Source organism: Clinocottus analis, unplaced genomic scaffold (assembly GCF_023055335.1).
Source record: "Clinocottus analis isolate CAN_PGR_092001 unplaced genomic scaffold, fCliAna1.0.p SCAF_5, whole genome shotgun sequence".
In the NCBI taxonomy this organism is placed as follows: domain Eukaryota; kingdom Metazoa; phylum Chordata; class Actinopteri; order Perciformes; family Cottidae; genus Clinocottus; species Clinocottus analis.
Genome location: NW_027176207.1, coordinates 20,488,604 through 20,504,010, shown reverse-complemented (window position 1 = coordinate 20,504,010; position 15,407 = coordinate 20,488,604). Strand labels below are relative to the sequence as shown.

At 45.1% G+C, this 15,407-nt stretch overlaps 1 protein-coding gene across 1 annotated transcript in view; it reads left to right on the top strand.

Annotated features, from left to right (window-relative positions):
- The window catches only part of pdlim4 (PDZ and LIM domain 4), a 50,746-nt gene that overhangs the window by 18,667 nt on the left and 16,672 nt on the right, over positions 1-15,407 (top strand). The window contains exon 3 of the mRNA XM_068600860.1: positions 4,303-4,384. Coding sequence (XP_068456961.1) covers positions 4,303-4,384 — 82 coding nt within the window. The remainder of the gene's footprint in view (positions 1-4,302; positions 4,385-15,407) is intronic.

Genomic DNA, 15,407 nt, shown 5'->3' with positions numbered 1-15,407 from the left:
TATTTCACAATCTTTTCCTCAACCTAACTACGTATTTCACGATCTCTACTGAACCTAACTATGTATTTCTCGATCTTTTCCCCAACCTAACTACGTATTTCACGATCTTTTCCTCAACCTGACTACGTATTTCACGATCTTTTCATCACCTTAACTACGTATTTCACGATCTTTTCCTCAACCTAACTACATATTTCACGATCTCTACTGAACCTAACTACGTATTTCACGATCTTTTCCCCAACCTAACTACGTTTTTCTCAACCTTTTTCTTTTTCTCAGACGAGACCCCCTAAATCTTCTTCATATTGTGATTGTCTCCCTTTGCTCACTGGGGAAGCGGCTCCAGTGGAATATGAAGCGATCTGAAAACTGGTTTCTAATGGGTTTGACGGAGCAAAGCGAGACTTCCCAGTGAACCCTGAAATGATCCGTGAACTGCCACATCTTAATTTGAGGGTACTTGTTTATTTTTTTCAGCCGTCCGTCTCATGCTCCTCCTCGAACACGGTGATGCTGTGCAGCCAAAGTAAACTCAGCCTCCCGCTCCGAAAAACCAGATTCTTCCCCCCTCCCCCTCCTCCCCCCTCCAATCAGGAAATGAAAACAGGCAGGGGGAGGTCAGGCAATGGAAAATATGACCAGAGGAAAGAATAGGAAAGTCATCGTGATGACTGGAGACTTTCTTCTTCATCCTCTTTTTCTTTCTTTCCATTCGTCTCTATTCAATCGTGACATTGACGCGTGCAGTGAAAACCAGAAGGTGAGCTAGTTGGTGAAAGATAAAAGATGAAGGAAAAAAAAAAAAGAGCCGGGAACTATTCCCCCGCGTCGTATTCATCACTGTGAATCTGTATTTACAACGAGCTCAGATCTGGTCTCTCGCAGCACTCCTGGCAAAAGTATTGAGACCGAGGAGGGAGGAGAGAAGACAAGATAAAGCCAGTCAGTCTGCAAATAGACGATCTGGTCCATTTATCATCACAAGGTATTTCCAGGCTGGAGGAGGGGGGATCGGGCAGGAAAACAGACGCACAATGAGTCGAGGTCGAGAGATCCCTCACTGACTACTGGAGGACACGCTAAAGTGTCAAAGGGAATATATTAAACCAGTTCACTGTGACCTCCGTCTGCTCCGCTGCTACTTGTGTTACATCACATCCTCGAACCGGTTCATCAATTAGTGACAACAAGCGTTCAGTTTTTTAAAACACTGTGACAAAGCGCTACACAATATGTTTAAAACACACAGAGAATGAAATACACGAAGAGCCAAAAGTAAACGTATAAAAACTCTGGTTTTATAGAAGTCTATGCTTCATGTGTTGAAGCTGCATTCTTTCTCCTGACCACCAGGGGGCGACTCCTCTGGTTTTATAGAAGTATATGCTTCATTTGTTAAAGCTGCAATCTCTCTCCTGACCACCAGGGGGAGACTCCTCTGGTTGTCTAGAAGTCTATGCTTCATGTGTTAAAGCTGCATTCTCTCTCATGACCACCAAGAGGCGACTCCTCTGGTTGTATAGAAGTCTATGCTTCATGTGTTAAAGCTACATTCTCCCTCCTGACCACCAGGGGGCGACTCCTTTGGTTGTATAGAAGTCTACGCTTCATGTATTGAAGCTGCATTCTCTCTCCTGACCACTATGGGGCGACTCCTCTGGTTGTCTAGAAGTCTATGCTTCATGTGTTAAAGCTGCATTCTCTCTCATGACCACCAAGAGGCGACTCCTCTGGTTGTATAGAAGTCTATGCAGCAGATAAAAACAGAAATAAAATCACAGAATATATATATTTTTTTGTCAAACGGAGACTTCCGTTTCCTTTTTTTTTATTATCGCCTGTGTTCAAATCAGGACCTTTTTGTACCTCAATGAACAACGCATCCCAGGCTTTTGGGGCAATAAGAGGCCTGATGGATAACTTGAGGCCTCTCAGCCCTTTTTACACATTCAATAATATCAAGCAACGAGTTCCAGCTGCTGACACCAAAGAGAAAGGAGAAACCGCAAACTAATCGACTTATTATGAAGACGCGGGGAACGTTTTTCGAGATGTAAACTGGATGACGTCCGCCGATCAATATTCAAAGTGTGAGATTACATGAAGCCGCCTCACCGACACAAACACGACCTCGTCGTCGCGTTTCAAGTGGAATGAATTGGCGTAAAGAGGGCAGAAGAAGTGTGACGTAACTCACAGTTTTCCACCATCGCCTCCATCATTCTGAACGGATGCTAAACGGCTGAAATGTCATCTCAAACTGGGCCTCTTCAGACTCGTTTTCAATGGGCCGTTTGTTTGTCGTCGCCATCGAAACCAAACAATCTGACAACACGAAGGCTTTATGGTTGGAGGAGGGTGGGGGCACGGTGGGGGGGGGGGGGGGGGGTGTTGTCCTATGCAGTCCATCAGACACTCGCCGCCTTTGATAGCAACACCTCCGCGGTTCATATCAGCTGAATGACATCACCGCTCTGGACGCCGAGTCTGCCGCGCTGTTGGGACGGATCCGTGCAACGCTCGCGGTTAATAGTCGGGAGGTGTGAAAGAAGGGACACACACACACACATATACACACACACACACACAGCGTGTCCTTTAGTTACCCCGCATGATGTCCTGGTGTTACCCGTCCTCGCGAGTTGGATGCTTTCCCATTGAACCGCCAACGCCATGGTGACAGAAACCTCCCGACCCGAGGAACCAAAGAATTCCCCCTCAGATCTTTTTGTTTTTTGGTGTGTGTGTTTGTGTGTGTGTGTGTGTGTGTGTGTGTGTGTCATACGTCAAACAAACTGCCACCATTTCAACTCGAAAGTGGAAGAGGCAATGCAAGCGGAGCGTTGAGCGATGCCATTGGAGATTAATCGCAATGTTTTTATATCAGCCTGAGAAATCAGTTGCGCGCCATTAACTTCTCTAAAGCGTTTAATTCTCCGGGAATGCTCGCGCACGCACAGTAGGAACTAAATGATGTATTTAATCATTGCTGCCAGTCAGTGAATCAGTCTTTTTTTTGTAAGGAAATGCAACTGGAGTCCATTACAGGAGTGGGAGAAGGCTCAGATAGCACTAATTCAGCTATCGTGACTTTTTGATAAATCCTTGGCCTGAAATGAAATGGGCTTTTCTTTTTCTCCTTAAAAAACTGGATTCCTCGTAGAGTTATGATGTGACGATGACTTTATCTTCAAACCAGTGAGAGGAGCCCAGAGCGATGCTGTAGTCCATTCCTGACGCCAATACCTGCCAAATGTACAGAAGCTTTGTATGACCTAATGGCTTTTAGAAGCGGCTTTATTCAGTCTTTTCCTCAACCTAACTACGTATTTCACGATCTTTTCCTTGTGTTGGTACTGGGAAGTTGACTCTATAGACTTCTCTTTCCCAGTGGAAGTCAATGGGAGGTCTTTTTGGGCCCCGTGCTGCTAAAATGTGCTTTGACAGTACGGCCAATAGCCACCAAATTTATGTTTAGTTTCTTTTTTCAGGCCAGTAAATATTTCCCTGTTTGTGTCAGTGAAATCTAAGTACCTTTTGACTCACTTTTCTGGTCAAATTCTTCAATTAAGTCCCAGTTATTTGTCTTTTGATGAAACACTTGGTGCAAGCGAAGCTAAAAAAAAACCCCTGCTAATTGTTACATCAACACCAGTGACTTGTCTCAACTTGGTCCTCACTAAGCTGAACTGAAATAATTATGGAAGCCCATTTCCGCCACAGACCAAAATAATTTAGGACCAAAAAAACATATTTTTTATTTTATTGTCCCAATTTTTTTATTTTTTTTTTTGAGCCTCTTTTTGTTTTAGGTCCTCCATTTTTTTTTTTTTTGGGCCTCATTTTTTTTTGGGTTCTTTTATTTTTGGGGCCGCATTTTTTTTTTTTTGGGCTTTATTTTTCTTTTTGGGTCCTCATCATTTTTTTTTGGTCCTAATTTGTATTTTTTTTTTTTTTTTTTTGGTCCTAATTATTATTATTATTTTTTTCCGGCGGAAATGGGCTTCCATAAATAACGGCCGCAACATTAAGAAAGAAAGAAAAAAAAAAACATTGACAAAGTACAGAAGAAGAAAAAGTGTGTCGTGCTTTAGCCAGTCAAAGCTGTGGTTAACGGCATGTCATGTGACTCTAAAGTCGTCATCTTTCCTGGAGGATTCGGGGAAAGTTCTTCGCTTGCCTCAAACATTCTCACTCAGAAATAATAATTCATAATAATAATAAAGAAAAGCAGAAACAAAAGGGCGCTTGGACACTCTTGCTGCTCTGACTCATGTTTTCATTGGTATTGTCTTTCAGGTCGGGACCAGGAGACCGAGTGTGGTCGCCGACGGTTAGCGACGACGGCAAGACGAGCCCTTACATGGAGCCCGACTCGCAGGTAACCAGCGTTCACTCTGGATTCACCCAAGCGACAAGCAACAAGGCTTTTCTTTACTTCTACGCTCACACCCACTGAGAAGCCGTCAGGGCGGACCCGCTCACATTTCTCATGCTGCAGACACACACACACACACACACATGCTTTTTGTTGTGAACTTTTAGTTCATACTCTCTCGGCGCCCCGACAAAGTATGCGCCGTTGTGTGCAGTTTGCATTCAACTGCTACTTTATCACAACACTGCACATTGAACTCTGACCCTGTCGCTCATTTATCTGCTGCGTGGAGGATTGTGGGTAAGAATAACCCCCAAAAAAATATGCCGCAAAATGTGACCAGATGGAGGAGAACTTACACAACACAGTCGGTTTTGGCTAACTGCGTTTGACAGTCTTTATATTGGGACAATCTAAATATTTTTCTGGCATACTGTGTAGTATCGTAGTACTGGAACACACACAAAGTCTAGCATCTACATATATACATATATATGTACACTACTGTTCAAAAGTTTGTGGTCACCCAGATAAATGTTCAGTTTCTTTGCAAGTTCTTGCATGAAATAGCCTTCAATTTTAAGAATAAACTGGCGAGTTTCACATGAAAGTTTCTCTTTTTCTGGCCATTTTGAGAGTTTAATGGCACAAATGTGATGCTCCAGATACTCAACCCGCTCAAAGGAAGGCGAGTTTTATAGCTTCTCTCAGCAGCAGAACTGTTTTCAGCTGTGTAACATCGCCGCACAACGGTTTTACGGGTTTTCGACTCATCCATTAGTCTTCTTAGGCGATTTAGCAAACACAATGTAGCCTCAGAACAACTGGAGTGATGCTCCAAAGCTGCTGGAAATAGGCCTCTATACACCGACGTAGATATTTCATTAAAAAACGTTTCCACCTGGAATAGTCTTTTACCACATTAACAATGTATAGAGGCTATTTCTGATTAATTTAATGTTATCTTCATTGAAAAAAACTGTGCTTTTCTTTGAAAAAAGAGGACATTTCGAAGTGACCCCAAACTTTTGAACGGTAGTGTATGCCGACAATTATTCAACTGCATGTTGCACCTACAAACGACCTACAAACATTCCCAGTGATGAAGATCCTCTCTCGCTGACACCTGTCGGCTGTCCTTCACATCTCCAGCTCATTCAACCAGACTTCAGTGCACTTGTTAAAGCCAGCACAGACTGGACTTTCCTCACTGAGGAAGATAAACTGAACAGGACTGGAAAGCATCAACTTTCATCAATAGCCCTGAAATTCTTGCGATCCGACCAGCGGCAGTAAATACTTGGATATAAACCAAAGTGGCTGCTGCTGCCGCTGACCCGACGTTGCTCTAATCTGATTTATGTCACATTTGCTTCGTACTTTTTTAAAACGCCACCCACCGCACCGGCCACACGAGAGGATCATTGACATCTGGGGTCATAACTCAGAAGTTCGGTTCTCTGGGTGTGAGACCCGAGACTCCTCGCTCTGTTTACATCATAAACAAGATCCATGGAAACCGGCCCAACACTTGATCCGTAAATTGCATGTACGCTATCATTCACATGGCCATAAATGAGATAATGCCTCCGACTGTTCACTGGAAAGGTTTGGGAAATAGTATCTCGATTGTTCTCCGCTTCGTACGAGCTGCCAGACGGGACGTTTACGGCTTGATGAACTCCGGCAGATGATCTTTTTTTTCCAAGTTTTTCCAGTGCTGGCAAGCCAGCAGGTTTCTGCTGTGATTATTGAGGCCGTGTGACCGAAGGAGACAGACAATGAGCATATTGTGGCTCAGACATGTGAGGGTCCGTCCGTCGCAGTGGTGCATTGTGGTAGTTATGTCTCTCAGCCCTCGCTGTGGAGATGGGAGGGTGGGGCTGGAAGGGTGGAGCACAAAGAGCTGAAGGGAAATCCATCCGTCCGCTCATCAGTGGGAGTTTTTAAAAAAAAAATTCTTTACAGGAAAGTATTGTTTACCGTGTCGGAGGAGAAAGTGAAAGAGACTTAGGCTCATGTAATTCATCTGCGTGGTTTGTGGTCGGAGGATCATATGAATTCTCTCTCTGACAAGATCAGCAGCGTCACAGGAGACTTTTATTGTGAAATTTGCCAATCAGTAAATTGAGCTGTAGAGATCCGTCTCAAACAGATGGATCTGGTGTCTTGATATTTGATATCTTGGTATTGGATACCTTTTTATTTCAATTAATGCAAATAAGTACATTAGTTTTTATGTGTGACATTTAGTTTTACATAGTTAGGAAAGCAGATGTTTAAGTCATACTTAGTTTCACATACAAGAAAGATCCAAGTCAACTTATCAGTTAAACATTATCAGACAGCCTGTTTATTAGAAGTGGAGATAGTCGACGTGACGTCACTCATTAGTTTATGGACTGCTGTTTTTAGACAATGAGTTCATATCCAACTTGGTTTATGGCCGCCATGATCATAAATCAAGAGAGAAGTAGAGTAGTTTATATAGACTTCTATACAACCAGAGGAGTCGCCCCCTGGTGGTCAGGAGAGAGAATGCAGCTTTAACACATGAAGTATTGACTTCTATACAACCAGAGGAGTCGCCCCCTGGTGGTCAGGAGAGAATGCAGCTTTAACACATGAAGTATTGACTTCTATACAACCAGAGGAGTCGCCCCCTGGTGGTCAGGAGAGAATGCAGCTTTAACACATGAAGCATAGACTTCTATACAACCAAAGGAGTCGCCCCCTGGTGGTCAGGAGAGAGAATGCAGCTTTAACACATGAAGTATTGACTTCTATACAACCAGAGGAGTCGCCCCCTGGTGGTCAGGAGAGAGAATGCAGCTTCAACACATGAAGCATTGACTTCTATACAACCAGAGGAGTCGCCCCCTGGTGGTCAGGAGAGAGAATGCAGCTTTAACACATGAAGCATAGACTTCTATACAACCAGAGGAGTCGCCCCCTGGTGGTCAGGAGAGAGAATGCAGCTTCAACACATGAAGCATAGACTTCTATACAACCAGAGGAGTCGCCCCCTGGTGGTCAGGAGAGAATGCAGCTTTAACACATGAAGCATAGACTTCTATACAACCAGAGGAGTCGCCCCCTGGTGGTCAGGAGAGAGAATGCAGCTTTAACACATGAAGTATTGACTTCTATACAACCAGAGGAGTCGCCCCCTGGTGGTCAGGAGAGAATGCAGCTTTAACACATGAAGCATAGACTTCTATACAACCAGAGGAGTCGCCCCCTGGTGGTCAGGAGAGAGAATGCAGCTTCAACACATGAAGCATTGACTTCTATACAACCAGAGGAGTCGCCCCCTGGTGGTCAGGAGAGAGAATGCAGCTTCAACACATGAAGCATAGACTTCTATACAACCAGAGGAGTCACCCCTGGTGGTCAGGAGAGAGAATGCAGCTTTAACACATGAAGTATCGACTTCTATACAACCAGAGGAGTCGCCCCCTGGTGGTCAGGAGAGGGAATGCAGCTTTAACGCATGAAGCATAGACTTCTATACAACCAGAGGAGTCGCCCCCTGGTGGTCAGGAGAGGGAATGCAGCTCTAACACATGAAGCATAGACTTCTATACAAACAGAGGAGTCGCCCCCTGGTGGTCAGGAGAGAGAATGCAGCTTCAACACATGAAGTATAAACTTCTATACAACCATAAAAAACATGGATTTTGAACCAAAAAAGATTGAGTGTACAGTTTAATCCCGGTTCTACCTCTTCGGGCTTATTCATGCCACCTGAATAATATTTTCATGCCACCTGCAGCACGATACTGAGCTCATAGAGACTCTATCTGCACTGCCATCAGTTGGATGTGAGAGAGGAACGCCACCATCATCCATCAGCAACGACTGTTTATTCAACCGGTAATCCGAGAGGAGCAAATCCGTCTCTCTCAGCTCTTTTCTTTCCCCTTTTGACTCTCTCTTTATCTCCGTAAAAAATCTCATCCAGTCCTTCCTTCCTCCCTCGCCGGAGCATAAAAATGTTCCCCCGGCGTCTCTTTTAATGAAGCGAACCTGGACGGCTCAGTCGGGGCCACTTCGTCGTCACGCTCAGGTGGATTCCTCCGAGCAAGAAAAGAGGAAACATCCGCTTCCCCCGGGGGTCACATAAAAGGCCGAGGCTCTCGGTTTTCTTTCTCCATTCTGACGCACGACAATGCCGATTGTTCCTCAATGGAAACGCTATTTTGCGCCGGGACGTTCCACCACACCGTTTGAACCAGATCCAGACTGAACTGTGTGATACCCTCGGCCCACATTCTCTCCAGTGGCGACCCAGTTTGGACGGCGCGAGCAGAAATGAAGTGAATCAAATCGCTGGACGAGGGTGACGACACAATATTTTGATTTTGCTGGCCGGAGATCTGAAGCCGCCGTCCACGTCCTTCCCCGCGCTGAAGCCGTACCAGGACCCTAAGAAAACAATTACTCTGGGAAATGGCCGCCCATTTTTTACGGCCTAAATTTGTGTTTTCACTCCGCGGACTGACGCCAAAGAATATTGTACAACTTCCCAAAAAAAAAACCTCTCCCGAATAGTTATGAGTCCAATGACGGCATTCTGTATTCAACGTTTCCCTTGTTTTCTTTTTTTATTCATGTCCTCCTTGTTCTTGACCAACCGTGTATGTTGGAAACTCCAGTCTGTCTTGCGGGCAGCAGACAGGAAGTGACACATGGAAGCCATGAGGTGTTTCCTTTCACCTTGGAAACACAGGAGATCCTCATAAAAGTAGATGAGGAAATGCTCTATTGTTGGTTCTCAGTAAGTGTTTTGTGTTTTTGCAGTCCCGGTGTGTTTTTAAAGAAATGCGCTCATGTCTTTTTTGGCGAGGCTTTCTCACAGGCGACTAGAACGTCACACACACACACACACACACACAGCGCCTCCTGAAATAGAAATTATTGTGATAATGAGCTGAGGTGGAAGATGAGATGATGAGCAGGTGTCGTACAGTAAGTAATGTGTTGGTTCGGCAGCCATGTTGTCCACTGTGACAATCAGATACTTGGCACAGTTTCCAAATTTCATGCAAAAAGCACTTTTTTAAGGCTTTTAAGGCAATATCGAGCTGAAGGCCCCGAACAATCTGATCACAGAGTGAATCAGTAGCTTTCTGCATCAAAGATTCCTCCATTGAAGACTGAAGCTGACCTACTGAACACCTTTGGTCCTAAAACTTTCAGTTTGAGTGCTTCCTGCTTTCATTTCAAAGCTATAGCTCATGTTTTACTTCACTCTCCGAGTGTCTGCCCCGCCCTCATTACCTTCACATGTCTCTCTTCAGCCCTCTAGCACCTGTTCCCACTAACCCCCCATTACTCCCTATGTAAACCCAGCCCACTTCCCTCTGGTTTGTCTTAGCGGTGGCGGCGAGGTCGAGCTTCATGAGGCATGGAAGCGTTCCAGTAAAATGTTCCTCAAAATGCTTCATGTGCTCACAAAACCACCTGTTGGAAAGAGTGTGGGATTGGCCAATCCATTACAGATCATCCAGACCGTGGAGGTTGTGACACAGGCTCGTGAGTAATGCATCCAATGTGTCAATCAATCTCTTTTTTTGTCAATAATTCAAACTCAAAATGGCAGGTGGGTCATTGTTAGTGTTCAAAGCGGCAGTAAATGAGATGATGTAACCATGAAAATCATGTAGACGATACTCTTCACGTCATCGTTCCTTAACAATAGGCCCGTTTCACGGCAGCCATCTTGACATGTAATTGCAGGCTAAACACAGGTATTATTGATAATACTGATAACCGGCCCATTTCATTTAATGTCACTGCCATTACAGTGAGCCAGCACGCATAATACCAGGGGCCCGGCCCACCTAAATGAAACAGGGGCCGTAATTATACATTTCTTTTACAATCACACCTGTGTTTTAAACCCTGCAATTACATGTCAGGATGACTGCTGTGAACAAAAAAGGGCCCAGACGAGCCTCGGTACACGCTTCACAGTGACCTTCCTGGATTCCTGGATTCCTCGACACGCGCTCGTGACATCACTGCCAAAACGCCCACGAGATCACCGGCTGAATACGTCTTCTGACCTCATCTGATCCGGAGCGTTTCGTCAGCGGAGATAAAGCAAATTATCACTTCAAGATGGCAACTGCATCATTTTTTCGGCGCGATGAAATCACGTCTCGCGGCCTCGCAGCGCGTACACGCCGCTGAAACATAATCTCATCACGTTTTGTGCTCTGGTTATCTCACTGCACATCTGTTCGGGCCCACTCTTGGAAGAGATTTAATGCAGAAGGAAAGCGATACCACCAGTTGCTGACAGTTCATGTTCTCAAAACTCCTTCGAAATATCGTCAGTGGCAGCTTCAAGTAGGTGGGAATGGCCCGTCGGTCAGCGTTGAAGCCAAACTGTCTTTTTTTTTTTTGTTTTGTTTTCTGGCAAGTAATATCAGAACGGCATTCACGATCCTGTTATTAAAGCGGCGGCTGTTGCGGCCGAGCGCTACGGCCTCGCTGGAAAGAATGAGGAAAGCCCGATTCTGGATGGCGCGTCGCGGAGGCTTCCAGGAGCCGGCCAGTTTCTCAACGGTTCACATTAATGGGAGGTGACAGACGGCATTCCTCGCGTGATTTGCAGACCGTAATTCCTTCACGGCTTGGAATTTAATTTGAGTAATGTCAAAAAAAAAAGAGGGAAGAGGGGAAAAAAAAAAAAAGGTTTTGTGAATGGACGAGTCCAATATGTGTCATTAAGAGCAATTTGCCTTGGAAACAATAAATACAACACAAGATAGTTGTAAAGCTAATTTGTTAAAGCTGCACATTCGTGCTGGCGCGGCTAGTATTTCGTGCAAAGACTTGATAAACATGTACGCCATAAAGACGCTGAATACAAAACAATAAGGGGCCATTAAAGGGTTTAGAGTGGTTGCCAAAATATGTTTACTGGTTCCACTACTACTTAATCCTCCTGCCAGAGACCAGTTTAGCATCGCTGGGAAGTCTTTTTGAGCCGCTCCACATTCATTCACGCAGCAGGTCTTTCAGATCACAGACCTCTCACCCCACTTATTTATTGTTTGTGTTCACTAATCAGCCAGTAATCCCCAGAAATGTCCAAAGCGGTCTTGGGGTTTTTGCTAATGGAGGCCTCCCTGCTCCTCTCAGCTGTCAACAGGCTGGGGGAGTGGACCGGGGTCAATGGGAGCAGTCTGCAACGGGGCGAGAGGGTCGAGAGAGTCTGCACAGGCTCGTTCACATTCAGAAGATTTATAATAACGCCGGTCCGCACCTCTTTTTGTGGAACAGCGTCCAAAATGGAGAAAAACGGTTTCTGCGAGGAGCTTTTAACTGGTTATGAAACAGTTTAACACAGAAAGGGGTCAAGCAGGTCTGAAAGAGACAGACTGTCAGACACCTGCTGCAGTAAAACGAGAGGTTTTCGAAAGGGAAGCACTACCGCCTTCGTCCACAGGGGTCGCCAGAATCAACACGCAATGAAAGTTTCTTGTCGAGTGAACTGCTAATGCTGCGATTAGCTGCTTTGCAAACACTTTAACTCAACCCCGTTGTGACTTGTGGAAGTAGATGTATTCTAAAAGCTGCATTTAACAGACTATATTGATGAAATGCATCACATTTTAGAGGGTTGTAATGCTACAGCCATCTACCGGACTGGAACTACTTTCCGGTCCCCCCCGCCTGCTCTCCTCCACCACCACCACCACCACTACCTCTCCTCCTCCTCCTCCTCCTCTTCGTCTCTGGCCCGTCTGTCTGTCCTCCCAGAGAGGCACCCGGGGCCCCGGCCCAGGGAGCCATAAAGGGCTGGTTTGTGTTTGGTTAGCGGTGCAGAGCGCCATGTGAAAAGCTTAATTTCGAAAGGTCCGGGGGGATTAAACCATGCAGGAGGCAGAAAAGGACGGAGTTGTGTGTGTTTGTGTGTGTTTGTGTGTGTGTGTCTGGTGAGGCAGGCCGAGGTCCTCGGTTAAAGACGTGCATATGATTTCAATTAAGCCCCCCCCCCCCCCCCCCCACCAAGCTGTGGTTGTGAACTGAGCCCTGCAGACACTACAGGTGAATAGGGTTAAATAAATAATAATAAACTAATAGATATCAGCATGAAACTTCCTCAGGTGATTACTTGCATTAAGACAATTGTTTTCATGTATTACAAGTATTCTGAAATATTGTGTTTTAATATGCAAATGAGGCATTATTAGATCAAAGTTCTTGTTATGAACCTGTATACTGAATATGGTCAGCCATACAACAATATTTTTTAAGGAATATAATGTTTTGAAAATCAGGTTACGAATGATATCTGAACAAAAACCTTCAGAATCTAGAGAGGAATGTAACTGTAGGGTTTGGCGTATGTAGAAAATAATATTAATTTAGAAACAGAAGCTTGTTAAAGATACGTTTTGTAGAATTACATATGGTGGAAAAATATGTTTTAATAATGAAATGATCTAATAGATATCACCATGAACCTTATCGACTTGATAACTGACATTAACACAAGTTTACAAGCAATGTGTTTGTACATTATAATGCCTCATTTGCATATTCAAACGCAAAAAGACTAAGTAGTAAAATAAAGAGCTAAATGTGTATTTAGGATGTTTTCGTTCCACCGGTCTGAAAGAAGACGTGAAGCTCAAAACTGTGATAATGAATCAGTTTAATGTGAGGTTAAGTTGATGAAAAGAGGAACTCTGTGCACATAAGTGAAACAGCAGACTTTCTTCCTCTTTCCCGGCTTTCTTTGTGCCTTTTCTTTCTTCTTTTCATCCTGTCACGCCGGACCATTAGCCACGCTCGGCCACCGTTGTAAAACAGGTCAGTGAATGCAGACGGCGGCCTGAATTTATGTTTCACAAATAGGAGGCGATAACGCTGCTTCTCATGAAGAGTTTTGGATCTGCTTTCCCCTCCTCGGCGTCTCTCAGACCCAAAAGGAATGCGGTCGAGATTTGGGCGAAAATGAAAGAGTTGCGGCGCTCGAGAGAGAGAAATTAGGGAAATGGATGATCTCACAGATGGCTTTTTTCAACTGCCTTGTTCTGTTGAGTTTCTTTTGGAGATAAAAAAAAACCCCGAAGCTGCTCATATAAACTTTAAACTGTTTTGACTACGTGAGGAAAACAAGATAAGGTTTCCAGGGCACCGAGGGCGATAAAGACATTCACCAGATTGACGCGACTGTCGCTTTAGGACTAAATCTCCATTAAACCCGAACACAGTCCAGACGTTAAAAGGTGGAATCAATCTTTTTAATGCGACAGTTGGCTTACAGCTGATTTGTGTAATAAAAAAGGGGGAACCGAGCCACCTTACTTTTAGAGCAACTTGCAGGTCCTGAATGTTACCAAACTGGCATTTTTACAAGGCAAGCACCAGATGTGCTGCCTTTTGAAACCTCAAAACAAATCTGTCTTTGCGGATCGGGAATGTGAGGAAAAACAAAAGCGATGGAGGAGGCAGTTCACTTCAGCCGAGACAGAAGTGTGAGGGTGAAAACTGGGACCGTAAAAGTCGAGTTACAAGCCGCTCCCGCCTTCGGTGGGTGTCCGCGCTGTGGCAAGCTAGCGCTGCTGCTAGCTCTCCGCTGTAGCGAGCTAGCGCTGCCGCTAGCTCTCCGCTGTAGCGAGCTAGCGCTGCCGCTAGCTCTCCGCTGTAGCAAGCTAGTGCTGCTGCTAGCTCTCCGCTGTAGCGAGCTAGCGCTGCCGCTACTGCCCGCGTCCTCGCTGCCTGCGTCGGGCATCGAGCCGAGGCCGATCCCGCTACCTTCGGTGGATGTCGGGAAGATAAGGGGGAGCGAGCAGGACGCTAGCAGCAGCGCTAGCTGGCTAAAGCGGGGAGCTAGCAGCAACATCCACCGACGCTAGGAGCGGCTTGTAACCCAATTTTTTTAAATGTTAAACACTGAAATATCCTGGTTTTAAACCATATTACAATACTAGTAATTACATTTTACCTTTTTTCAGCTGTTTCCCTCGTAAAGTACTCGTTCCACACACACTGAAAGAAGCTCGTTCAGTCGCACTCAGCGTTAATAGTTTGTGCGGTGACCCTATTCTTGATTTAATAATCTTCACTTCTTAATACGAGGTTAAACATGCAGTGTGGACTTCTGTCGACCTCTTCTGGTGCGACAACGCTGTCAATACGTGACCATAAAAGCTCCTCGATGCTCCTGTGGATCAGTGTAAACTTCCAAATAAGCGTCATTTGGTAAAAACTGATGCCTCTTTGGAGTCTAAATGGTTGCTTTCCTGCCTAAGAATTGATTCAAACTTAAAAAAAAAACTACTTTCAAAACAGCTTAAAACCATTTTACAGCTGTTAACGCTGAGCGAAGCTCCCTCTAAAACACAAGATCTCAAAAAGCGCCCTGTAGTTCAGAGAATGTGGTCGATGGGACGCTGCGTGCCGCTCGTGTTGTGCAGCCCATGTGGGGTTCATTTGGGTTTCGGAGCTACGTAAACAAAACCGACTTGATTTCTTCTCCAGGACAATTTCCCCTCCGGTCGGTAAAGAAGGGCGGGAATGTTTTTCTTGTCCGTGCATCGATGTCGGTGTACGATTACCTGTCCCGCTCTCTCCGGGTTGTGTTTGCGCAGATCAGGAGTCATAAATGAAACGTCTTTCCTGTCGTGCCGCTGCAGGAGCACGAAACACAATACACTCCACTGCTTTCTGTTCCGCGAACACGGACGTGAACAAGCTCGCCCACGACAGCCGTTATCGGACTGATTGATGTCTGCAGGTTTAAGCCCTCGTCTAAAATATGAGAAATGAATAATGGATCCTCAATAATACTTAAAACGCGTGTCGGGACACAGAACTTCACCCTTCCAGCTCTGGGGTTTGTTCCGAGGAAACAAAAGAGATGAATCGAGCTGAGGAATACAAGACGGCTCGGTTCAAGAGGGCACTTTGAAAGAAATCCCTCAATCCATGCATCCATCTCTCGCTGTTTAAACACATGCAGAAATGTCCTTTTAAAGGCCGCGTAGAAATGTGTTGGTCG